Below are 25,597 nucleotides of genomic sequence, written 5' to 3'. Positions count from 1 at the left end.
TGGGGAGGAAAAGGGGAGAAAGGAGGGAAAAATCAGCCAAGAGTTCTTATTGAGCACTTACTGTGTGCAGAGCACTGTACTAAGCACTTGGAAGGGTACAAGATAAACACATTCCCTGCCCACAATGAGTTTACAGTCTACAGAGGGAGAGAGACATTAATAAAAAAAATTACAGGTGTGTACGTAAGTCCTGTGCAACTGGGGAGGGATGAATAAAGGGAGGAAGTCAAGGTGATTCAGAAGGGAGTGAGAGAAGAGGAAAGGAGGGCTTAGTCAGGGAAGGCCTCTTGGAGGAGATGTATTTGTATTTTCTGTGTGTGCCTTTACTAAGGCTTTGAAGGAGGGAAGAGTAATGGTCTGTCAGATATGACGAAGGAGGGCATTCCAGGAAAGAGCTCGGTGGCGATATAGACGGGATCAAGGTACAGTAACACGGCTGGCATTAGGGCTGGGTTGTAGGAAAACAGTGAGGTGAGGTAGGAAGGAGGAGAGGTGATTGAGTGCTTTAAAGCCAATGGTGAGGAACTTCTGTTTGATACAGAGGTGAATGGGCAACCTCTGGAGGTTCTTGAGGAGTGGGGAAAGTGCGGCCTGAACGTTTCTGTACGAAAATGATTGAGGCAGCAGAGTGAAATATAGCCTGGTGTGGGGAGAGACAGGAGGCAGGGAGGTCAGCAAGGAGGCTAATACAGTAATCAGGGAGGGACAGGTTAAACCCAGGTCCTCAATTTAAGCCAGTCCCCATATTAATCCAGCTCTGTGGGGGAATAAAAGGGGCAGTGGAGAGTCCCCCTCCCCTTGTCATGTGACACCCAGCAGCAGGGCAACCTTCAATGAGGGAACAGGTGCATATGTGTACACATACATATGCGTGCAAATACACTCACTGTATACTCATCCACTGTACTTTCCCAATTGCTTAGTACAACACTCTGCAGACTCAATAAATAAGCGCTCAATAAATAAGATTGGATGAGTGAATACACACACCAGAAATCTTCCCCGGTAGAAGTGCGCACCTCTCCTCTGAGAAGACGTCATAGTCTCCACTTTACTTGTTTCCCCAAATTGCCTCTGAAAAGCAACCCCGCTTTTCCTCCCCATATTCACTCCCTGCTAAATGACCTCTCCCAATCAAAAAAACAAGATTCCTCTTAGAGGCACTGAAATCGATCAACCGATCATATTTTTGAGAGCTTACTGTGGGCAGAGCACTGTACTAAGAGTACTCCCAAGTGCTGTTATAACTCTGTTAGAGTTAACATGGTTGGTAGCCACCTTCTGAGATGCAGGATGAGGGCAGTTGGGGCAACGTGAGGATGGTTTCTGTGTTAAAATGAGTGTCTCAAGGCCGCCCATGCCAGTACGCCTGGCTCTTGAAGGGGACCCTACCCTTAAATTGTAGGGTAACGGGGCAGACCATGATCAGCACCTATATGTAGTAATCGCTACCTCTCCCCCAGCTGATGGGCTACCCGCGAAGGGGGATGCGGGGGCCAAGTGATCAATCAGTGGCATTTACTGAGTGCTTACCACGAGCAGAAAGCTGTACTACACACTTGGGAGAGGGCAACAGAACAAAGTAGGTAGCCATGACTAAGCCCTCATTTCCTCTTCTCCCACTCCCTTCTGCATTGCCCCGACTTGCTCCCTTTATTCAGCTCCCCTCCCAGCCCCACGGCACTCCTGTTCATATCTATTTATTTATATTAACATCTGTCTCCACTCCGGACTGTAAGCTCGTTGTGGGCAGGGTTAGGGTTACTGCTATATCGTCGCTTCCGAGCGCTTAGCACAATGCTCTGTACCCAGTAAGCGCTCATAAATACGACTGACGGATTGACTGACGTGATCCCTGCCCGCGTGGTTCAGAAAGATGATCATGTTTTGACACCAGCTTCCGCATTCTTTTTATACATCCTTGAACACGCGTGTATAGAATAGGTTGAACAGAACGGGATGCAGTGCACGACCCTAGTGATGGGGTAGAAGTCTAACAAGGACCTTCCATTTCTGACCCAGCCAACTAAGTCATTATTCTTGTCTGTCTGTCTCCCCCGATTAGACTGTAAGCCCGTCAAAGGACAGGGACTGTCTCTATCTGTTACCGATTGGTCCATTCCAAGCGCTTAGTACAGTGTTCTGCACATAGTAAGCGCTCAATAAATACTATTGAATGAATGGAAGTCATCATAAAGTCACCTAAAAGTCTCGATACCTGTCACAGAATGAGAGTCCAAGGGCTGAAATCGCCCTCAGGATGTTACCATGGTTACCGCGCCGTCAGGCTGAATTTAGTACAGTTTGGCGTCTACGCTGCTCATTAGATTTGAGCGAGCCACTGAACTTGTATCACAAGTTTGAAAGAATGTTACTTTTATATTTCAATCTAAAAACATTTAAATGCAATTTAGCAGAATGGATGAAGAGGAAAGGGCAGATTTTAGCGATGTGGAAGGAGGGACCAACGGGATTTAGTGATGGATTGAATATGAGGGTAGAATGAGAGGTGAGTTCATTCATTCATTCAATAGTATTTATTGAGCGCTTACTATGTGCAGAGCACTGTACTAAGTGCTTGGAATGTACAAATCGGTAACAGATAGAGACAGTCCCTGCCCTTTGACGGGCTAACAAACTAATCGGGGGAGACGGACAGACAAGAACCATGGCAATAAATAGGATCAAGGGGGTGAACATCTCATTAAAACAATAGCAAATAAATAGAATCAAGGCAAATAAATAGAATCAAGAATCAAAGTGAGTCAAGGACAATGCCAAGGTTACGGGCTTGTGAGACGGGAAGGATGATGATGCCATCTACGGTTAAGGGAAAGTCAGGGGGAGGACAGGGTTTGGGTAGGAAGATAAGGAGTTCTGTTTCAGAAATATGTTCTCTTAAGCTTGAGGTGACGGGAAGACACCCAAGTAGAGTTGTCTTGAAGGCAGGGGGAAATGCCAGGGAGGGGAATGGAGGGAGATAAGGACTAGAGATGTAGATTTGGGTATCATCCGCATAGAGATGGTAAAGATCAAAGCCTGAGGGTCTCACCTTCACAACATCGCCAAGATCTGCCCTTTCCTCTCCATCCAAACCACTACCACATTAGTACAATCACTCATCTTAGCCCGACTGAATTTCTGCATCAGCCTCCTTGCTGACCTCCCGGCCTCCCGTCTCTCCCCACTCCCGTCCATACTTCACTCTGCTGCCCGGATCGTCTTTGGACAAAAACGTTCTGGGCATGTCACCCCCCTCTTCAAAAATCTCCAGAGTTGCCTATCAACCTCCATATCAAACAAAAACTCCTCACTCTTGGCTTCAAAGCTCTCCATCACCTCGCCCCCTCCTACCTCACCTCCCTCCTTCTACATCCCAGCCCGCACACTCCGCTCCTCTGGTGCTAACCTGCTCACTGTGCCTCGCTCTCTCCTGTCCCGTCGTCGACCCCTTGCCCACGTCCTGACCTGGAATGCCCTCCCTCCTCACATCTGCCAATCACATTTCTCCCCTTCAAAGCCCTACTGAAGGCTCCCCTCCTCCAAGAGGCCTTCCCAGATTAAGCCCCCCTTCTCCTCAGCTTCCCTTCCCCTCTGCGTCGCCCTCACCCTCTCCCTTTGCTCTAGCCCCCTCTCCCTGCCCCACAGCACTTGTATATATAAAGTAGATATATATATAATCCTATTTATTTATATCGATGCCTGTCTCCTTGTTTTGATGGGAAGCAGCATGGCTCAGTGGAAAGAGCCTGGGCTTCGGAGTCAGAGGTCATGGGTTCGACTCCCATCTCTGCCACTTGCCAGCTGTGTGACTCTGGGCAAGTCACTTCACTTCTCTGTGCCTCAGTTACCTCATCTAGAAAATGGGGATTAACGGTGAGCCTCACGTGGGACAACCTGATGACCCTGTATCTACCCCAGCGCTTAGAACAGTGCTCTGCACATAGTAAGCGCTTAACAAATACCAACATTATTGTGTCTGCCTCCCCCCGCCCCTCTAGACCGTAAGCCCAAGTGTGGGCAGAGGTTGTCTCTCTTTATTGCTGGATTGTACTTTCCGAGCGCCTAGTACAGTGCTCTGCACCCAGTAAGCACTCAATAAATACAACTGAATGAACGGTTGAAGCCATGGGAGTGACTGAGTTCTCCAAGGGAGTGGGTGAAGATGGAGAATAGAAGGGGCCCCAGAACTCAACCTTGAGGGACACCCCCCCCCCCCCAATTAGGGGGTAAGAGGGAGAGGAGCCAGCGAAAGGAGACTCACACACAGAAACACTCACTGGGTTTATAAACTGTAAAGTCCTCTAGACTGTTAGCTCATTATGGGCAGGAAATGTGTCTACCAACTCTGCTGTATCGTACTCTCCTAAGCGCCTGGTATGAGCTTGTACACAGTAAGCACTCAAATACCACTGATTGATACGCTCAGCTCTTGACACCATACTTCTGCCCAAAATACCTAAACCGAAAACAGTTCTTCCGCTCCCCGTTTAGAAGGAGGAAAGCACAATTTTTGGGTGCAGATGAGGAGAGGGGGATGAAAAGAGATGAGCAGAAGGATGCAAAGGAGGAGGAACAGGAGTTCACTTTTAAATAGATCCATTCTAGCAAACTCTGAAAATAAAATGTTGGGGTGGCGCCCGCGAAGGGAACAAAGCACCCCTAGGGCAGGACAAGGGTAGCCTTATGCAATTCCAAACCAAGAGGAAAAACTGTCAGCTCGAAGACCAGTACAATGTTGCAAAATGTCCAGTACTTTTCATTTACGTATCATTCCCCCACAAAATGCATTTACTCCCTCTGATTCTCTCTCTCACACACACACACACACACACACGCTTGGAAAAAAAAAAAAGCACTGTGGTGGTTTGCCTCAAACACTCATTAGCAGGTCTACCTAATTCCACAACCAGGTTAGCTCTCCTGTCCACACCCTGGACTCTGAGTCATAACACCACCGAAGGAATTCCTTCACTCAACCAGCTCCCATGCCAGAACACTCTTACTAAAGATCACCTTTCCCAGGATAATTCCCCTTGGAAGCTCATCCCCCATCCAGGGAATATCCCAAACTGCATTCCCACCGGGCTTGCTGAGAAATTTTCGGAGGGACACAGTGAGCAAATGATAAATGTCTCAGGGAAGGAAACCACGAGCAGCTCGGATTTTATAGTTCCTAAGACCAACTACACAGTCAAGACTCACTCATCAAACATTGCGAGAGTAAAAACAAAAAATAAGGAAAGTCATAATCCATCCTAGACATGCAGCATTTAGAACACTGCTTGGCACATAGTAAGCGCTTAATAAACACTATTATTATCATTATTATTATTATTAACTCTACTTCTGGGAAGATAAAAACAGTCGATTGATTATACCTCATACCTCATGGACCCACAAAGTACTAAAAGGTTCTCAAACAAGTGTTGAACTGTTTACATGGTCCACCGAGGGGAGGAAGAGGAAAAAATAAACAAATATTCCATTTTTCTTTCGGAACATGGAAAAAACAAGTTGAGGGGCCAACAACCAGGGTAGGTGTGCAATAACTCAAATTACTATAAATTTAAGTTTATAGTATGTTATGATTGTTGTGTGTCGTATGTTGATGTACACTGTGATTAATTTTAACATGACAGAGTTTTGCCCATATACATTCCATACGGGTACATATTTTTCTATAAAACTTTGCAAACTATTTTGCATTTGGCTTTCTTCCACGGGAAATCAGGCAAAATTACCCTTTTCAGTGAGAAAAGAAGAAATACATCGATCATCCTACAGAAGTAAATTATTTCAGGAGTCATGAAGCAGACGAAGCCCAGTACTTGTTATTCAAGCAGATATCCCCTCTTCTCCAGAATTATTATGAATACGGCTTTTTTTAATCACCTCCCTCGGGAATAAAATAACTTGCAAGGGCCTACACACAATTTATCACGTTTAAATGGGAAGAGCGTTAGAAGAACCAGACACTTTTAGGCAGAAAGCTGGGATTAAAAGTTTCAGATGAACCCAAAAGGTCAAATCGATACTAACAAATGTCTCCCCAAACAGGAAAGGGCGCACTTTACCTGTTACAATCTTGAATGCAGCCACTGCAGTTGCCCTCCTTGAGGTAACATGCCGCTCTATTTGAGTATAAAATGCTTAGTTCGTCCGCACTCTCCGTTCCTAAAATGACATGCAATTCCAGTTCAAATGCATCGGTCCCCATTTCACGTGAGACTGCACAAAACGCAGCTTCTGCTGCGGGATTGCACTTTATCAACGACGCCCGCTTCCCCGCGCTTGGGTTCATCTGCTGCGCCCACAAACGAACCGATGGTCCAATGCCAATAGATTCCACCCCGCCTTGGTTCCCACTGAGCTGTTTCAAGACCATTCTCTCCTTTGCCCCTGATTACGGGCAGGAATGTGTCTGTTTGCTGTTCTACTGAACTCTCCCAAGTGCTTAGCACAGTGCTTTGCACACAGTCAGCCCTCAATACGACTGCATGAATAAATGAAAGGATGCTGAGACCTGACTCATCACATGGGCAGTTCCTGTCATTCAAAAGGGTTGTAAACGCGTTGTGGGCAGGGACCGTGACTAACCAACTCTGCTGCCCTACCTTCTCCCCAGGCGTTTAGTAATAATAATAATGTTGGTATTTGTTAAGCGCTTACTCTGTGCAGAGCACTGTTCTAAGCGCTGGGGCAGATATAGGGTCATCGGGCTGTCCCACGTGAGGCTCACAGTCTTCATCCCCATTTGGCAGATGAGGTCACTGAGGCCCAGAGAAGTGAAGTGACTTGCCCTCAGTCACACAGCTGACGAGTGGCAGAGCCGGGACTCGAACCCATGACCTCTGACTCCCAAGCCCGGGCTCTTTCCGCGGAGCCACGCTGCTTCTCTACAGTGCTCTCCACCCAGTAAGTGCTCGTTTATTCATTCAATCTTATTTATTGAGCACTTACTGCATGCAGAGCACTCTGCTAAGCGCTTAGGAGAGTATAATTCATTAAATCATATCTACTGAGCGCCTAAATGCTTAGTTCAGTGCTCTGCACATGGTAAGTGCTCAATAACTACGACTGAATAACAATAATAATAGAAATTGTTAAGGGCTTATATTGGGCCAAGCACTGTTCTAAGTCGGGCTGGACACAGTCCCTGCTCCTCATGGTGCTCACAGTCTCAATCCCCATCGCACAGATGAGGGAACTGAGGCCCAGAGAAGTCAAGTGACTCGCCCCATGTTACAGAGCAGACAGGTGGCAGAGCTGGGATTAGAACCCATGACCCTCCGACTCTCAGGCCCGTGCTCTACTCACTATGCCACGCTGTTTACGGTGTGTAAAACACTGTACTAAGCGCTTAGAATACAACAATAAATGCATTCCCTGTCCACAACGAGCTCAGACACCACTGTCTGGTGGTAATAATAACGATGGGAAGCAGCAGAGCGTAGTGGACAGAGTCCCGGCCTGGGAGGCGGAAGGTCAGGGGTTTTAATCCCAGCTCTGCCACACGCCTGCAGTATGACCTTGAACAAGTCACTTGACTTCTCCGTGCCTCAGTTCCCTCATCTGTAAAATGGGGATAAAGGCTGTGAGCCCCGTGCTGAGCAGGGACTGTGTCCAATCTGATTTCCTTGTACCCACCCCAGTGCTCAGTACAGTGCCTGACACATAGTAAGCACATAATACAAGTATTACTATTAATTACTACTACTACTAATGATGATGGTATTTGTGAAGTGTTTACTTTGTGCCAAGCACTGTTCTAAGCGCTGGGGTAGATACAAGGTAATCAGGCTGTCGCACGTGGGGGTCGCAGTCGTCATCCCCCTTGTACAGATGAGGGGGCCAAGGCATAGAGAAGTCAAGTGGCTGAGGCGGAATTAGAACCCACGACCTCTGACTCCCGAGCTCGGGCTCTTCGTTCAATGGACGCTTACTGTCTGCAGAGCACTGTACTAAGCGCTTGGGAAAGCGCCATACTTGCTTAGTGGAAAGAGCCCGGGCTTGGGAGCCGGAGGTCGTGGGTTCTAATCTCGCCTCCGCCACTTGTGCCGGCCATTTGGCTTCTCTATGCCTCGGTTACCTCATCTGTAAAAGGGGGATGAAGACTGTGAGCTCCATGTGTTATAGCCCGATTACCCGGTAGCGTCTCCAGCGTCTAGAACAGTGTTTGGCACATAGTAAACGCTTAACAAATACCATCATTAGTAGTAGTAGTAAGTGCTTAGTACTAATAAAAATAATAATTGCGGTATTATGTGCTTACTGTGTGTCAGGCTCTGTACTAAGCCCTGGGGTGGGTACCAGGAGATCAGGTTGGGCACAGTCCCTGTCCTGCGCTCAGCTCACAGTGCTTTGGGCAAGCCACTGCCCTTCTTTCTCTGGGTCTCAGTTTTCTCATCTGGAAAATGGGGATGAAGCCTGTGAGCCTCATGTGGGGCCACCTGATGACCCTGTGCCTCCCCCGGCGCTTACAACAGTGCTCTGCACAGAGTAAGCGCTTAACAAATACCCACCTTAATATTATTATTATTATTATTCCTAAACAACGTGGGACAACCTAATGACCCTGTATCTCCCCCAGCGCTTAGAAGAGTGCTCGGCACAGAGGAAGCGCTTAACAAATACCAACATTATGATTATGAACAAATGCCATATGATGCAGAGGAGGCTGCCCAGGTGGCTGCAGGCTGCGCGCCTTGCCCCCCCCCCCCTTGGCCCCAGCGCTTAGCAACAGACGCCGTCAGCGTGATGACGTCACGGGGGGGGGGAGGGAGGGAGGACGAAAGACGAGGAGGAGGAGAGGAGAGGAGAGACTCACCGGCGGCCTCGGCCCGCTCGATGTCCCGGCCGTAAATCAGCGCGGCGGCCCCGAACTGTCCGCTCCGGAACAGGTGGTTGCCCTGGCTCCTCGGGCCGGCCGCGGGCCGCGCCTCCCCGCCGCCCTGGTCGCCATGGCCGCCCGGGTCGCCCTGGTGGCCCTGCTGGCCCTGGCGGGCCGCCGGCCGGCCGGCCTTCCTGTGGGCGCTTCCCATGCCCCCCCGCCGTCCGCGCGGCGATGGTCCGGCCCGCGCCTCGCGCCCCCGCGCCCCGCCTGCGGGGGACGAAGGGCGACCCGCTACGGGCCGCCGCGCGGTGACGTCAGCGGGAGGCACCACCGCCGCCCCGGACGCGGGGGGGGGGAGGGGGCGGTCGGCCGGCCGGCCGGGGAAGCCCCCCCCCCTCCCCGCCCGCCGCTCCCAGCGGGAAAGCCTCGGTGCGGCCCGTCGCCTTGTCCCCGACGCCGCGGGAGACGCGCGAACGTGGGCCGCCCCTCTTCTCACCCTCCTCAGACGGGGCGGGCCTTAACCCGCGGCTTCACCTGCTGAAGGACCTGCCCCCTCCTCCCCCCCCCCCACCATTCCTTCATTCCTCCATTCATCCATTCCACCATTCATTCATTCATCCAGTCCTCCATTCCTTCCTTCCTTCATTCCTCCATTCATTCATTCCTCCATTCCTTCATTCATTCATCCATTCCTTCATTCACTCATTCCTCCAATCCTTCATTCATTCCTCCATTCATTCATTCTTCCATTCCTTCATTCATTCATTCCTCCCTCCATTCATTCATTCCTCCATTCATTCATTCCCCCATTCCTCCATTCATTCATTCCTCCATTTCTTCATTCATTCCCCCATTCCTCTATCCATTTATTCCTCCATTCCTTCATTCCCCCATTCCTTCATTCATTCATTCCCCCAATCCTCCATTCATTCATTCCCCCATTCCTTCATTCATTCCTCCAATCCTTCATTCATTCCTCCATTCATTCCCCCATTCCTTCATTCATTCCTCCATCCCTTCATTTCCTCCATTCATTCATTCCTTCACTCATTCATTCCTCCATTCCTTCATTTTCCCCATTCCTTCATTCATTCATTTCCCCATTCCTTCATTCAGTCATTCATTTCCCCATTCCTCCTCCATTCATTCATTCATTCCTCCATCCCTTCATTTCCTCCATTCATTCATTCCTTCATTCCTCCATTCCTTCACTCATTCATTCCTTCATTTCCCCCATTCCTTCCTTCATTCATTCATTCCCCCATTCCTTCATTCCTCCCTTTTTATTCTACGAATGAATACCGAATACCATCATTATTATGATGATTACTCATTCATTCATCCCTTCATTCCTTCCTTCACTCCATATTCATTCTATGAATGAGTGAATACCAAATAACATTGTTATTATTCATTCATCCCTTCCTTCCTTTGTATTGATTATACAAACGAATAAATTCCAAATACCATCGTTATTATTGATTATTCATTCATTCATCCCTTCATTCCTTCATATTCATTATACGAATGAATAAATACCAAATACCATTGTTATTATGATTGTTAATCATTCATCCCTTCATTCCTTCATATTCATTATACGAATGAATAAATACCAAATACCATTGTTATTATGATTGTTAATCATTCATCCCTTCATTCATTCTTCCATAGTCTACGAATGAATAAATACCAAATACCATCATTATCATCCATTCATCCCTTCATTCTTTCATATTTATTATATGAATAAATACAAATACCATCATTATTATGATGATTGTTAATCATTCATCAATTCATTCTTCCATATTTAGTCTACGAATGCATAAATACCAAATACCATCATTATCATTCATTCATCCCTTCATTCTTTCATATTTATTATATGAATAAATACCAATCACCATCATTATTATGATTGTTAATCATTCATCCCTTCATTCTTTCATATTTATTCTACGAATGAATAAATACCAAATACTATCATTATTATTAGGATTGTTAGTCATCCCTTCATTCCTTCTTTCATATTTATTCTATGAATGAATAAATACCAAAGACCATCATTATTATTATTATTATTCATTCATCCCTTCATTCATTCTTTCATATTTATTAAATGAATAAATACCAAACACCATCATTATTATTACTCCTTCATTCCTTCCATCCTTCATTCATGCGTACTTAATAATAATAATATTGATGGTATTTGTTAAGCGCTTACTATGTGTCAAGCACTGTTCTAAGCACTGGGGTAGATACAAGGTAATCAGGTTGTCTCACGTGGGACTCACAGGCTTCACCCCCATTTTACAGATGAGGTAATTGAGGCCCAGAAAAATTAAGTGACTTGCCCAAAGTCACACAGCTGACAAGCAGCAGAGGCGGGAGTAGAACCCACAACCTCTAACTCCCAAGCCCGGGCTTTTGCCACTAAGCCACGCTGCTTCTGAGTGCAGGGCACTGTACTAAGCGTTTTGTAAGTACAATACAACAATAAAGAGAGATAATCCCTGCCCACAACCAGCTTACAGTCTATCATTAATAATAATAATGACAATGATAATGGTATTTGTTAAGTGCTTACATGTGCCAAGCACTGTTCTAAGTGCTGGGATAAATACAAGGTCATCAGGTGGTCCCACGTGGGGCTCACAGTCTTCATCCCCATTTTACAGATGAGGTAACTTGGGCACAGAGAAGTGAAGCGGCTGGCCCAAGGTCACACAGCAGACAAGTGGCAGAGCCGGGATTAGAACCCACGTCCTCTGACGACCAAGCCCGGGCTCTTTCCACTAAGACAAGCTGCTTTTCCTAGTAATTATTGTGGTATTTATTAAGCGCTTACTATTTGCCCAGCACTGTTTTAAGCGCTGGAATAGATACAAAGTAATCAGGTTGGACACAGTCCCTGTCCCACATGGGGCTCACACTCTTAATTCTCTTTACAGATGAGAAGGCTGAGGTCCAGAAGGGTAATAATAATAGTGGTATTTGTTAAGCACTTACTATGTGCCAGGCACTGTACTAAGCACTGGGGTGGAGTCATTCAGTAGTATTTATTGAGCGTTTCCTATGTGCAGAGCACTGTACTAAGCGCTTGGAATGGACAAAACAGCAACAGATAGAGACAATCCCTGCCCAAGCAAATTGGGTTGACACAGTCCCTGTGGGCTCACAGTCTCAGTCCTCATTTTCCAGATGAGGGAACTGAGGCCCAGAGAAGTGAAGTGACTTGCCCAAGGACACACAGCAGACAAGTGGCAAAGACGGGATTAAAACCCGTGGCCTCCCGACTCCCAGGCCTGTGCTCTATCCACAAGGCCATGTTTCCTCATAGGAAAATATAGTATTTGTTAAGCACTTACTGTAGCTCTGCACATAGTACGCGCTCAATAAATACTATTGAATGAATGAATGAATACTAAAGAGAAGTTAAGCAAAGTTAAGTGACTTGCCCAAGGTCACACAGCAGACATGCGGCAGAGCCAGGGTTAGAACCCAGGTCCTTCTGACTCCCAGGCTCATGCTCTTTCCACGAGACCTTGCTTAGTGCAATGATTTGCCCAAGGTCACATAGCAACCAATTGGCAGAGTAAGGATTAGAACCCAGGTCCTTCTGACTCCCAGGCCCTTGTCCTATCCATTAGGCAACACTGCTTCTCTTTCCCTTTTTTCCTTTAGCAGCACGTCATAAATACCCTAAAATTATGATACTCTGTGTCACAAATCGAGTTTCCTCATGTCCTTTCATATTCTTAGCACCCTGAGAATTGGTAATCACCCAGGCTCTAGATTAAAAGCCTTTTGAGATTCTTAATCTCTGTCCTTGGGATTCCAACCTGGACACAGAACATTTTACCCCACACTAAAAGTACAAAATTGCCTTTTTACTCCTGTAAAATATTATTGTAGCTCAGGAGGAAGAAATCCGCTTCAGGCTTAAAGCTGACAATATAGGCCAATTACTAGCTTCAAAGTCATTTCAGATTTAAACAATTTTAATAATTACTTAAGCAAACAGTTTTTTCACACTGTTTTCGAGCTTGGGTTACACTTTTGTTTTCTTTTTTTTCTTAAGAGGTGGTAACTTTTCATCGTACTTACAGTAATTTACTGTGTGCAGAGCACTAACTTCCACTAGCTATTGCACGATGCCAGGACCTTTTCCCCAGATGTGAATGAGTGAATTCCAGAGTTAAAAAACAACCTGCCTTTGAGTCTCAGGGATAAAATTTGAATTCAAGGTGCCTCTCCTGTAAATATCATGATTGTCTCGACAACACAAAATTATGTCAAAATGGTCTTGAGACTAAGTAAGGATATTGAAGGGGGGGGTGACCGAAAGCTAGTGCTTAAGTTCCAAATCCAGAAATCAGAGGGTTTTCAGAACTATTCCACGGTTCACAGAGGTACTAAAAACAGCTGTATTTCAAGAGGAAAAGCCACTGAGGTCTAGAGGATTCCCAAGGCCTTTGAATAGGCTTTAATCCCCCTTTCCCTCTGCTCCTCCCCCTCTCCCTTCCCCTCAGCACTGTGCTCGACTGCTCAATTGTATAGATTTTTTATTACCCTATTTATTTTGTTAATGAGGTGTACATCACCTTGATTCTATTTATTGCTATTGTTTTTGTCTGTCTGTCTCCTCCGATTAGACTGTAAGCCTGTCAGTGGGCAGGGACTGTCTCTATCTGTGGCCGATTTGTACATTCCAAGCTCTTACTACAGCGCTCTGCACATAGTAAGCACTCAATAAATACGACTGAATGAATGAATGAATGCAGAGCACTATACTAGGTGTTTGGGAGAGTGGGTAGACACGATCCCTGCCCTCAAGAAGCGAACATTTAGCAGGGGAGACACACGTGAACATAAATTACAGGTAGGAGAAGGAACAGGGTGGAAGGCTATGTACACAAGTGGTACACAGAACTGAAAGCCAGAGAAGAGGCAGATGTCAAGATCAGTAGACCTCTGAGAGTACAAGGGGAATCCCCAAGGGCAGGTAAGAGATACGACAGGGCAAATCGGCATTAAAACAACTCCTCCACATCCACCAAAATGATCGCAAGGCACTGAGGAGGAAAGAGAAGCACGTTAACATTCAACCCTCTCTCCAAGGGAGCAGGGGTTTCCTGAACCCATACGGAACAATCTCTAGACTGTAAGCTCGTTGTGGGCAGGGAAGGTGTCTGTTTATTGTTGCATTGTACTCTCCCAAGCGCTCAGTACAGTGGTCCGCACACCGTAAGTGCTCATTAAATACGATCGACTAAGTCCTAAGAGGTTGCCCCTTCTCCGGGCCTTATTTTCTTGCCAAAAGATTTACCGATGTGAGGGGGAAATTCTTCCTGATCCAACTAACCCTACAAACGGAAGTCACTCGGACGAGAGTCTGAGCTTGGGCAGGTTTTGGTGGTGATATCGTAAAAATGTAGTTTTGCAACAATACCTTGTCCAATCTGGAGAGGGGTGGACGAGGACAAAGACCTTTTCCATCCAACCTCTGATCTACATCTCCTGCCCAGTGCAGGCAGACCTAATTTGGATCGAAGGCCCAAGGCCCAGTGTTTTAAGGCTGAGGATAGTCAGGTGGTGGTGGAAGACCCAGATTGAATAAAGGCAGTCTTCTGGGTAGTAGCATAGAATCTATAAGTCAACAGTGAAGATCTACGCTCCCAACAGGCCCAGTGACCTCACTAGCCCCAAGTTCCTTTCCAAATCCCAGGTGGTACCATATAATAACAACACGGTACTTGCCAAGCACTGTTCTAAGCGCTGGTCACTGGAGGCCCCAGAACCAAACTAGGGGGGTATAAAAGTGCTAGAGTTGAGCGCCTTGGACCCCTCAGTCAGTACAAGAGTCTGCCTGTGGTGGGTCTTGCCTTATGTCGTCGAGCCGTCTCCGAAAAATAGCGATGCCATTGACTCATCTCTCCCAGAAGGCCCCACCTCCATCTGCCCTCATTCTGGTAGTGGATTCATTCATTCAATAGCATTTATTGAGCGCTCACTCTGTGCAGAGCACTGTACTAAGCGCTTGGAATGTACAAGTCGGCAACAGATAGAGACAATCCCTGCCCTTTGACGGGCTTACGGTCTAATCGGGGGAGACGGGCAGACAAGAACAATGGCAATAAATAGAGTCAAGGGGAAGAACATCTCGTAAAAACAATGGCAACTAAATAGAATCAGGGTGATGTACATCTCATGAAACAAAATAAACTAAATAGGGTGATAAAGATATATACAGTCGAGCGGACGAGTACAGTGCTGAGGGGGTGGGACGGGAGAGGGGGAGGAGCAGAGGGAAAGGGGGGAGAAGAGGGTTTAGCTGCAGAGAGGTGAAGGGGGGGTAGAGGGATCAGAGGGAAAAAGGGGGGAGCTCAGTCTGGGAAGGCCTCTTGGAGGAGGTGACTTTCAAGTAGGGATTTGAAGAGGGGAAGAGAATTAGATTCTAAGTATCCATTCGGTTTTGAGCAAGAGGAATTAAGAACTGAAAGCATAAAAGAAAAAATCAGTGATGGCTCCAGCTAATACTGTTAGGGAAAAGCAAATGAAATATTTAGATTTCTCTCCTGCCTCTCCCACGCTGCATCACCCGACACTTTAGGAGGATGAAAAAGATTGAGACGACCCAGCAACAGGCCCAAAGAGTTCAAGGTTCTTCATGCAGTGGGTGCTCAAACCGCTATTGACTGGTTGCTGCAGAAGAGAAAAACAAACCCCATCCTTCCTCCTTCACAGTTATAGTCCTCTTTTGATATGTCTGTTTTGTAGATGGGGAGGAAAAGTTTGGGAAGACGACCAGTTCTATAGGCAGCAACTGCAGAGTCTAGAAAACGGCATGACCTAGTGGAAAGAGCTTAGGCCTGGGAGTCGGATGGCCTGGGTTCTAATCATTCATTCATTCATTCATTCAATAGTATTTATTGAGCGCTTACTATGCGCAGAGCACTGTACTAAGCGCTTGGAATGGACAAATGGGTAACAGTTAGAGACAGTCCCTGCCCTTTGACGGGCTTACAGTCTAACCCGGGGAGACAGACAGACAAGAACAATGGCAATAAATAGAATTAAGGGGAAGAACACCTCATTAAAACAATAGCAAATAAATAGAATCAGGGTGATGTACATCTCATTAACAAACATAAATAGGATCAGGGTGATGCACATCTCATTAACAAAATAAATAGGGTAATGAAGATCTATACAGTTGAGCGGACGAGTACAGTGCTGAGGTGTTGGGATGGGAGAGGGGGAGGAGCAGAGGGAAAAGGGGGGAGAAGAGGGTTTAGCTGCGGAGAGGTGGGGGGGGCGGGTAGAGGGAGCGGAGGGAAAGGGGAGCTCAGTCTGGGAAGGCCTCTTGGAGGAGGTGAGCTTTAAGTAGGGTTTTTCCCGACTCTGCCACTGGCCTGCTGTGTGACCTTGGAGAAGTCACTTAACTTTTCAGTCTCTTCATTTGTAAAGTGGGGATTCAAAACCTGCTCTCCCTCCTACTTGAATTGTGAGCCCCTTGTAGGACAGATTAGTTTGTCTCTACTTTGCTCATACAGTGCTTAGTGCATAGTAAGTGCTTAGCAAATGACACAAATTATTATTATCATTATTTTGATGCAGGAGGTTCAGAGATAGATGGGGTTGGATATCATGTTGCATTCTAGCCTCAAGAGAGTATGGCCAGTCTGCAGTATTTTAGTAATTGAAAAGGATATTATTTCTGTAATTGCAGAAAAAAAATTACTTCTACCTCCTCTGTCATTTTCATGTTTCTCTCCATTTTCTCTTCCATTTTCATCATCTGAGTCCTCTACTTCCTGAATTACCATCCTCTTTCCTTTGGTCTGAATCCCAGAGGCCGGCTCTGAATCTTTCAGCTCTTTTTCAACTTCTGACAGGATTTTCTGCAACATGGTCAATAATTTAAGAAAGTAACATTTTATATTTCAAATAAATGTATGATATTTTGGAATCATTAACATGAAACCATTTTTTCCATTAAAAATGCTTCCTAATGAGACATAACATATGAATTTAGGAATACTATTATTAAATTCATTACACTACTGGTAGTCTTCATCCATTCAAGTAGAAAAACTCCATCACAAGGAAAATGGAAACACTAGTAGTAGTAATAATAGTATTTGTTAAGGGCTGCCTCTATGCCGAGCACTGTACTAAGTGCTGGGGTGGATACGAGCAAATCGGGTGGGACGCGGTCCCTGTCCCAAGTGGGGTTCCCACTCCTATTCCCATTTTACAGATGAGGTAAGTGAGGTACAAAGTGAAGTGACTTGCCCAAGGTCACAGAGCAGACATGTGGCAGAGCCTGGATTAGAACCCATGATCTTCTGACTCCCCAGCCTGTGCTCTATCCACTATGCCCTGCTGCTTCTTTAGGTAGATTAGGCTTGAGTGATGTTTTCTTATAGATCCTGACCACACCGCAAGACACTGCCAGGGAGAAATCCTAAGGCATCTCTACTGGTATCAAAAAAGCACTCTCTGATGACCTTTCTCATTTATATGCATTAAAAAAAAATACACTGCTCTAGCAATTGTCCCACAATGACACTTAGATGAAGGGCCCTTCGACCTCAGCCTCAGGAGCTACAACAGGTAAGGATTCATAGACTATAATAATAATTATGGTATTTGTTAAATGCTTACTATGTGCCAGGCACTGTACTAAACTCAGGAGTGGATACAACCAAACTGGGTTGGACACAGGCCCTGTCCCTCTTGGGGCTCACAGATTCAATCCCCATTTTTCAGAGGCAAAGAGACTCGCCTAAGGTCGGACAGCAGACAAGTGGTAGAGCCAAGATTAGAATCCATGACCTTCTGACTCCCAGGACTGTGCTCTATCCACTAGACCACACTACTGCTCACTAGGACATATATATCAGGTGGAACATTTACTCAGTTACTCATTCCATCTGGTGGGCAAATTGTATCAGGTGCCATGGCCTTGTGACCTTCGGAGCCAGCCCTGGTATAAATCGCTATTAATTCATTCATTCCATCATATTTATTGAGGGCTTACTGTGTGCACAGCACTGTACTAAGCATTTGGGAAAGTACAATACAGCAATAAGGAAAGACAATCCCTGCCCACAACAGGCTCGCAGTCTAAAGGCGGGGGAGACAGATATCAACACAAGTAAACAGGCATCAAGACATCAATACAAGTAAACGGGAATCAGAATAAATAAATAGAATTAAAGATATATACATAAGTGCTGTGGGGTGGGGGTAGGGAGGGAGAGCAAAAAGGGTGAGTCGGGGTGACGCGGAAGGGAGGGGGAGATGAGGAAAAGTGGGGCTTAGTCTGGAAAGACCTCTTGGAGGAGACTGTAGGCAGGGAATATTTCTACCATATCTTTTATATTGTACTTTCCCAGGCACGGAGTGCACAAAGCAAACAATCAATAAGTACCATTGATTGATTGATCGATCAAAACAGTAGCCCACCCTCTAGGGTGATCACATTTATCACTATCTTTTTTCTTTAAGAGAAGTAAGAGTAACAAAAAGTAGCAGCCCGAGACTACGATATTCCAATGTGCATTACATTTCTTCAATAGGGCAGGGAACATGTACTCTCCCAAGGGCTTAGTGCAGTGCTTTGCACGGACTAAATGCTCAATAAATAAGACTGACTGGCTATTAAACCGTTAGTATTGGCTCTTGAAAAATACAGGCTGCCACTAATGCAGGTCCTGAATATCCAGTCTTTGCATAGGAGAGAAGCAGCTTAGCCTAGTGTATAAAGCCCGAGCCTGGGATTCAAAAGGACCTGGGTTCTAATTTCAGCTCTGCCACTTGTCTGCTGTGGGATCCTGGACAACTCACTTCACTTCTCTAGGCCTGTTACCACATCTGTAAAATGGGGATTGAGATTGTGAGCCCCACGTGGGAAAAGAGCCGTGTCCAACCTGATTGTCTTATATCTACCCTAGTCTTAATACAGTGCCTGGCACATAGTAAATGCTTAACAAATTCCATAAAAAAGAGCAGAGCTCAACTCACAGATTTCTAGTCTGTGCAAGTGACAACTTTTGGACACTAAAGGGCACAGGACTAGTCCTCAAGTGTCAAAAAAGATTCAATACTGTTTATAATAATAATGGTATTTATTAAGCATTTATAAGGTGCCAGGCACTGTACTAAGCACTGGGGTGGATACAAATGAATCGGGTTGGACACAGTTCCTCGGCCCACCTGTGGCTCACAGACCCAATCCCCGTTTTTACAGATGAGGTAACTAAGGCCCAGGGAAGTGAAGTGACTTGCCCAAGGTCATAGAGCAGACCAGTGGCAGAGTCAGCATTAGAACTCATGACCTTCTGACCCCTGGATATAATAATAATCATAATTATGGTGTTCGTTAAGCGCTTACTATGTGCCAAGCACTGTTCGCTCACTGTCTTAATCCCATTTTACAGATGAGGTAACTGGGGTACAGAAAAGTTAAGTGGCTTACCCAAGTTCACACAGCTGACAAGTGGCAAAGCCAGAATTAGAACCCTCGTCCTCTGACTCTCAAGCCCATGCTCTTTCCACTAAGCCACGCTGCTTCTTCTCTCTTCAGTTGCCTTGCCTGCTTTGTGGATTCAGTCTTTCTGCTTAATCCCTGCTGGAGTCCCAGAGAGGGAAACTTCCCATTCCTGGATAACCAGTACCTTGAAAATGATTTAAAATGAGTGATCCTCTAAACTGTGAGCTCCTTGTGGGCAGGATTGTGTGTGTTTCTTTTTATATGGCACTCTCCCAAGAACATAGTACAGTGCTTTGCACACAGTAAGTGCTCACTAAATAATGATTGAATGAATGAATGAGTGATCCCTGCCCTCCTACTATTTCCACCTTTCTCTGTATTCTTTTCAGCGCTGTCATCCTCCTTCTTGGCATGGTTATAGGAAATGGATTTTAAAAAGAAAAAAAAAAAGGCTCTGGCAGCTGTTTGTCCTCTCTGAGCACCTTTTCCAGGAGTTGGGGCCTCTGCAGGCTGAGAAGTGGCGATACTAGTGAATGAATGAATGAATGAATGAATGAATGAATGATCACTTGCTTTGAGCCAGGCACTGTACTAAGCGCTGGGGTGGATGTAGGCAAACGAGGTTGGACACAGTCTCTGTCCATCAAGGGCCTCACAGTCTTAATCTCCATTTTAGAGATGAGGGAATTGAGACACAGGGAAGGGAAGTGACTTGCCCAGAGTCACACAGCAGACATTTGGCAGGGCCAGGAATAGAACCCAGATCCTTCTGACTCCCAGGCCCATGTTCGATCTGCTATTTATCTGCTGCTTCCTATGGTAGTAGTACTTAGTGGGTGACTTTCTCAAAAAGTTTAAATTCTCCAGATAAACCAGAATTCCAGGACACCTCTTCCAGTGCTTCACTCTTTCAGGCACATGGTACATTGCTCTGCACATAGTAAGCGCTCCCTCCCCCTCCCCTCAGCACTGTGCTCATTTGTATATATTTTTATTACCCTATTTATTTTGTTAATGAGATGTACATCCCCTTGATTCTATTTATTGCTATTGTTTTTGTCTGCCTGTCTCCCCCGATTAGACTGTAAGCCCGTCAATGGGCAGGAATTGTCTCTATCTGTTGCCGAATTGTACATTCCAAGCGCTTAGTACAGTGCTCTGCACATAGTAAGCCCTCAATAAATACTATTGAATGAATGAATGAAAGAAGGGGAAGCCTGTCTGCCCCTCCTTGAGTATTTAGGTGCCGTGAGCTGCACCTTGACCTCTCACGGCTACGGTCTGGAACAACAGGTGGGCACAAAAACAAGGATCCCTACGGTGCTGGGGAAGAGAGACCCCTGATGCAGGGAATTGCAACTGTGAAAGTGAAAGGGAACGGGGGCATTTAGCCTCCTAGACTGTAAGTTTGTCCTCTAGTCTGTAAACTCGTAGTGGGGAGGGAATGTGTCTGTTTATAATAATAATGCTGGTATTTGTTAAGCACTTACTATGTGCAGAGCACTGTTCAAAGCACTGAGGTAGATACAGGGGAATCAAGTTGTCCCACGTGAGGGTCACAGTTAATCCCCATTTTACAGATGAGGGAACTTAGGTCCAGAGAAGTTAATTGACTTGCCCACAGTTTATTGTTGTATTTCAGGGAATTGCAGCTGTGACAGTGAAGCAAGACTGGAGCATTAAGCTCTCTAGATTGTAAACTCATTTTTTAGATTGTAAGCTTGCTGTGGACAGGGAATGTGTTTATTGTTGTATTGTACTCTCCCTAGCATTTAGTACAGAGCACTGCACACAGTGAGCGCTCAGTAAATACAACTGAGTGAATCGATGAACTCCTAATATTCTTGAAGAAGTAGCTAAGGGGCAGTAGATGGACCAGTCATTCATTCATTCATTCAATCGTATTTATTGAGCCCTTCCTGTGGGCAAAGCACTGTATTAAGCGCTTGAGAGAGTACGATATAACAAAAAACACTTACATTCCCTTTCCAAGCACTCAACCTGCCACTCTCCCCACTTCCACTATGTATATTCAGTAGGGTTGGGATGAATCGATGTATTTCCACTGCTTCCCCAACTAGAGTGTAAATTCCCTGAGGGAAGGGAAAGCAGAGTGGCTTCGTGGAAAGAGCCCGGGCTTGGGAGTCAGAGGACGTGGGTTCTAATCCCGGCTCTGCCACTTGTCTGCTGTGTGACCTTGGGCACGCCACTTCACTTCTCTGGGCCTCAGTTACCTCATCTGGAAAATGGGGATGAAGACTGTGAGCCCCACATGGGACAACCTGATTAACTTGTATTTACCCCAGCGCATAGAACAGCACTTGGCACATAGTAAGCGCTTAACAAATACTGTAATAATAATAATAATAATCTTTTACATCTCTCCATGTTCCTCAAATGCTTAATATATGCCCTCAGTAAATAATACTGACATTTCTTTCAACTTTAGTATTGCATAAACAGTCAACCGATCACATTTCTTTACCTTTGCTATTTCATTGTCTGGTTCGACTTGCAACACTTTCTTCAAATCTTCTTTAGCTGCATGATACTTCTTTTGATGCTTATACGCAGTGGCCCGGCGCATAAGTGCTGCAGATTTAGAAAGAAAACCTCATTTGTTTCTTTCAACGACAAAATTACATTCAGCTATAGAGTTCATTTTTCCAAAGAGAGAGTTTGTTTGCATGATTACCAGGAGTGTTTTCTTACCCTGACAATCACCATGTCAGTAGCCAGTGATTTCCTTCATCTTCAAAGCATGACAAATGAAAGACCAACACTGGGCAGTGCCCTTGCCAGTCAGAGGGAGAAAATGTTATTTATCCTTATTGCAATACTTCTGTAAACATAATCTAAATTTATCTTGCTGCCAAAACATCTGTATCTCTTCAGAGTAAACTACAAGAGCAAAATATTTTCAAAAGTTGAAGTTTTTTTGAAAGCCTCATTAATCCTTCCAGTTTGGGAGGATATGAAGTTACAGCTTTGACACTCTATTGGAAGAATCCACCCCAATTACTATTTTGAAAGACTGAGCTTTGACTATTATGAAAAGCAGCAAGGCCTAGGGGAAAGAATACGGGCCTGAGAGGCAGAGGACCGGGGTTCTAATCTTGGCTCTGCCACTTGATTGCCGTGTGACCTTGGCAAGTCATTTCACTTCTCTGTACCTCAGTTACCTCTTCTGTAAAATGGAGATTAAGACTGTGATCCCCACGTAGGACAGGGACTATGTCCATTCATTCATTCAATAGTATTTATTGAGCGCTTACTATGTGCAGAGCACTGTACTAAGCGCTTGGGATGAACAAGTCGGCAACAGATAGAGACAGTCCCTGCCGTTTGACGGGCTTACGGTCTAATCGGGGGAGACGGACAGACGAGAACAATGGCAATAAATAGAGTCGAGGGGAAGAACATCTCGTAAAAACCGATGGCAACTAAATAGAATCGAGGCGATGTACAATTCATTAACAAAATAAATAGGGTAATGGAAATATATACAGTTGAGCGGACGAGTACGGTGCTGTGGGGATGGGAAGGGAGAGGTGGAGGAGCAGAGGGAAAAGGGGGAAAAGAGGGTTTAGCTGCGGAGAGGAAAGGGGGGGTGGCAGAGGGAGTAGAGGGGGAAGAGGAGCTCAGTCTGGGAAGGCCTCTTGAAGGAGGTGAGTTTTAAGTAGGGTTTTGAAGAGGGAAAGAGAATCAGTTTGATGGAGGTGAGGAGGGAGGGCGTTCCAGGACCGCGGGAGGACGTGGCCCGGGGGTCGACGGCGGGATAGGCGAGACTGAGGGACGGTGAGGAGGTGGGCAGCAGAGGAGCGGAGCGTGCGGGGTGGGCGGTAGAAAGAGAGAAGGGAGGAGAGGTAGGAAGGGGCAAGGTGATGGAGAGCCTTGAAGCCTAGAGTGAGGAGTTTTTGTTTGGAGCGGAGGTCAATAGGCAACCACTGGAGTTGTTTAAGAAGGGGAGTGACATGCCCAGATCGTTTCTGCAGGAAGATGAGCAACCTATCGTGTATCTACTTGCAGCACTTAATACAGTGTCTGACATATAGTAAGTGCTTAACAAATATTTTAAAAAATGTAGATTTTCTAAATAAAATAGTATACAATAAGGTCACCCCACTTTTGATTTAAAATAGTTTGAGGTTATACAATTATAGAGATAATCTCTCCTCGAGAAGATCAGTAAACATGTAAAGCTATTATGCAGATATACAGTCTAGAACCAGAGATTGAGAAAAAGAAAATACAGTCTTCAAGATAGACATACAAGCGGAAGGAGACACAGCTCGACATCAAAAGACAGAAAGAAATAGGTGCCCAGAAAGATGGGCTGAGAGTGACACAAGGAGATAGACTGACCATTAGAGGAAATGGAAAAAGGAGACAAACAAAAAGGAATAGAAATCAGAAAGTCAGATAGAGGCAGAGTGAGAGAAAGAGAGAAGAGAAAGGGAGGAAGAAAGTGGCTGATTTATAGAATTTGTGGTTTGGAATGTAGTACAGGATAAGTCCATTTTCAATTCAATTGTTTGTAAATTGAATACAAATACAACAGAATACAAAAGAAAGCCATTTAAATGAAGGGGACGATTTAAAGTCAAAGTTCGAATTGGCTATTTTAGGAATATAAACCGAATGGACTTCTAAAACCAATTTTTAAAAGGTCATGCTAGAAATGAAAAAAAACATGGTTATTTTTGAACACTTCTACTTTTACCTTTTAAGTTTTCAGGTTCCAAATCTAGTACTTTTTCACAATCCTGAAAAACACTGTTCCAGTTCTGCAATTTGATTGCGGCTTGAGCTCTATTGTTATATGCATTTACAGTGGGAAATGCTGATATGCTCCTACAAAAATAAAATTTTATGAATTAGGTGCAATAAACAACAAAGGTTTTATAGTCCCTGGGGAATTTGGAAACACATAGCATGCCGTGAAGTAAAAAACAAAACTAGGAACTATGCAATTTTAATTAAAGAGTTATAAATACAATACAGCAAAACATCATGGATGTCTATGACAAAGCCCATAAAGGTTAAATATTCAAACTAAGTGCTCAAAAAACCCCCTCAAATTCATTCATTCATTCAATCCATTTATTGAGTGCAAAGCACTGTACTAAGTGCTTGGGAGAGTGCAAAATAACAACAGACACATTCCTTCCCACAAAAAGCTCACAGTCTAGAGGGGGACACAGACATTGATATACATAAAGTGAATAAATAAATTACAGATATATACTTATCAGATGACAAAGCACTATAAAAACAAATGAAAACAAAAATTACTGTTCCTTTTTGAAGGACCCTCAGGTAGGTACCTGACAGAGATCTAAAGGCCACTGAACCCATTCCTTATACAGCTTAGGTTTGAAGATAGGCCACTACTTTTTCTCAACAATTCAACAGATAAATCTAAGGTGCAGATAAATCTAATTTGACAAGGCACCATCTTCAAAGCCTTTTTGAAATCTCACCTCCTTCTAGGAGGCCTTCACCTCTCTGGGCCTCAGTTCCCTCATCTGTAAAATGGGGATTAAGACTGTGAGCCCCATGTGGGACAACCTGATTACCTTCTATCTGCCCCAGTGCTTAGAACAGTGCTTGGAACATAAGTGCTTAACAAATACCGTTATTATTATTCCAGGCCAGAGGCATGACATTCCATTGTACTCTTCCATGCACTTAGTATAGTGCTCAGTACTTAGTAGATGCTCAAATTCTACTGACTGATTTGCAAAGATTAGCATCATGTTAAAATTGTAGCATATGAAGAATAACAATTCAAATCAACTCACCTAGTGTAATAAGTGAAAGCCTCTTCATAATCACCTGAACTGAAAGCTTCATTTCCTTTTTCTTTTTCACGAGTGGCAAGAAAATCCTTTTCTTTATTAGTAAGACCTAGAAATTAACCTCTTTGCTGAGTATAAAAGGGGCTAGAAACTAGGATAGGTAAAATAATTTTCACTTAAAAGTAGAAAGAACATATAAAAGAGTGGAATGAAAAAGATCTCCAAAGTTCCCCCATTTTAAGAGGGCTCTAAAATATAAATTGCTTCATTTTAAATCCCACCTGCATCTCCTTTGACCCTGGGGAGGAGATAAGAGCTCAAGAAGGGTAGTCTAGAGCACAGATCATTCCTCAACCCGAAGCCCATTAGCCAAGATCAATTCATTCAGTCATATTTCTTGAGTGCTTCCTGGGTGCAAAGCACTGTACCAAGCACTTGGGAGAGTACAGTACA

The 25,597-nt window shown here is 45.0% G+C and overlaps 1 protein-coding gene across 3 annotated transcripts in view; it reads right to left on the bottom strand.

The window, feature by feature from the left end:
- The window catches only part of SPAG1 (sperm associated antigen 1), a 74,443-nt gene that overhangs the window by 25,833 nt on the left and 23,013 nt on the right, over nt 1-25,597 (bottom strand). For 2 of the 3 annotated variants that reach the window (XM_029063433.1, XM_029063434.2), the window contains exons 7-12: nt 25,148-25,253; nt 24,067-24,197; nt 21,829-21,935; nt 16,593-16,746; nt 8,831-9,127; nt 6,078-6,177 (exon numbers count right to left, since the gene is read on the bottom strand). In XM_029063433.1, coding sequence (XP_028919266.1) covers nt 6,078-6,177; nt 8,831-9,127; nt 16,593-16,746; nt 21,829-21,935; nt 24,067-24,197; nt 25,148-25,253 — 895 coding nt within the window. The remainder of the gene's footprint in view (nt 1-6,077; nt 6,178-8,830; nt 9,128-16,592; nt 16,747-21,828; nt 21,936-24,066; nt 24,198-25,147; nt 25,254-25,597) is intronic. The other variant, XM_039911820.1, reaches the window with a different exon arrangement.

The sequence above is a fragment of the Ornithorhynchus anatinus genome, chromosome 4 (genome assembly GCF_004115215.2).
Source record: "Ornithorhynchus anatinus isolate Pmale09 chromosome 4, mOrnAna1.pri.v4, whole genome shotgun sequence".
Classification (NCBI taxonomy): Eukaryota; Metazoa; Chordata; class Mammalia; order Monotremata; family Ornithorhynchidae; genus Ornithorhynchus; species Ornithorhynchus anatinus.
The sequence above is the reverse complement of the archived record's forward strand: the minus strand, read 5'-3'. Positions and strand labels throughout refer to the sequence as shown.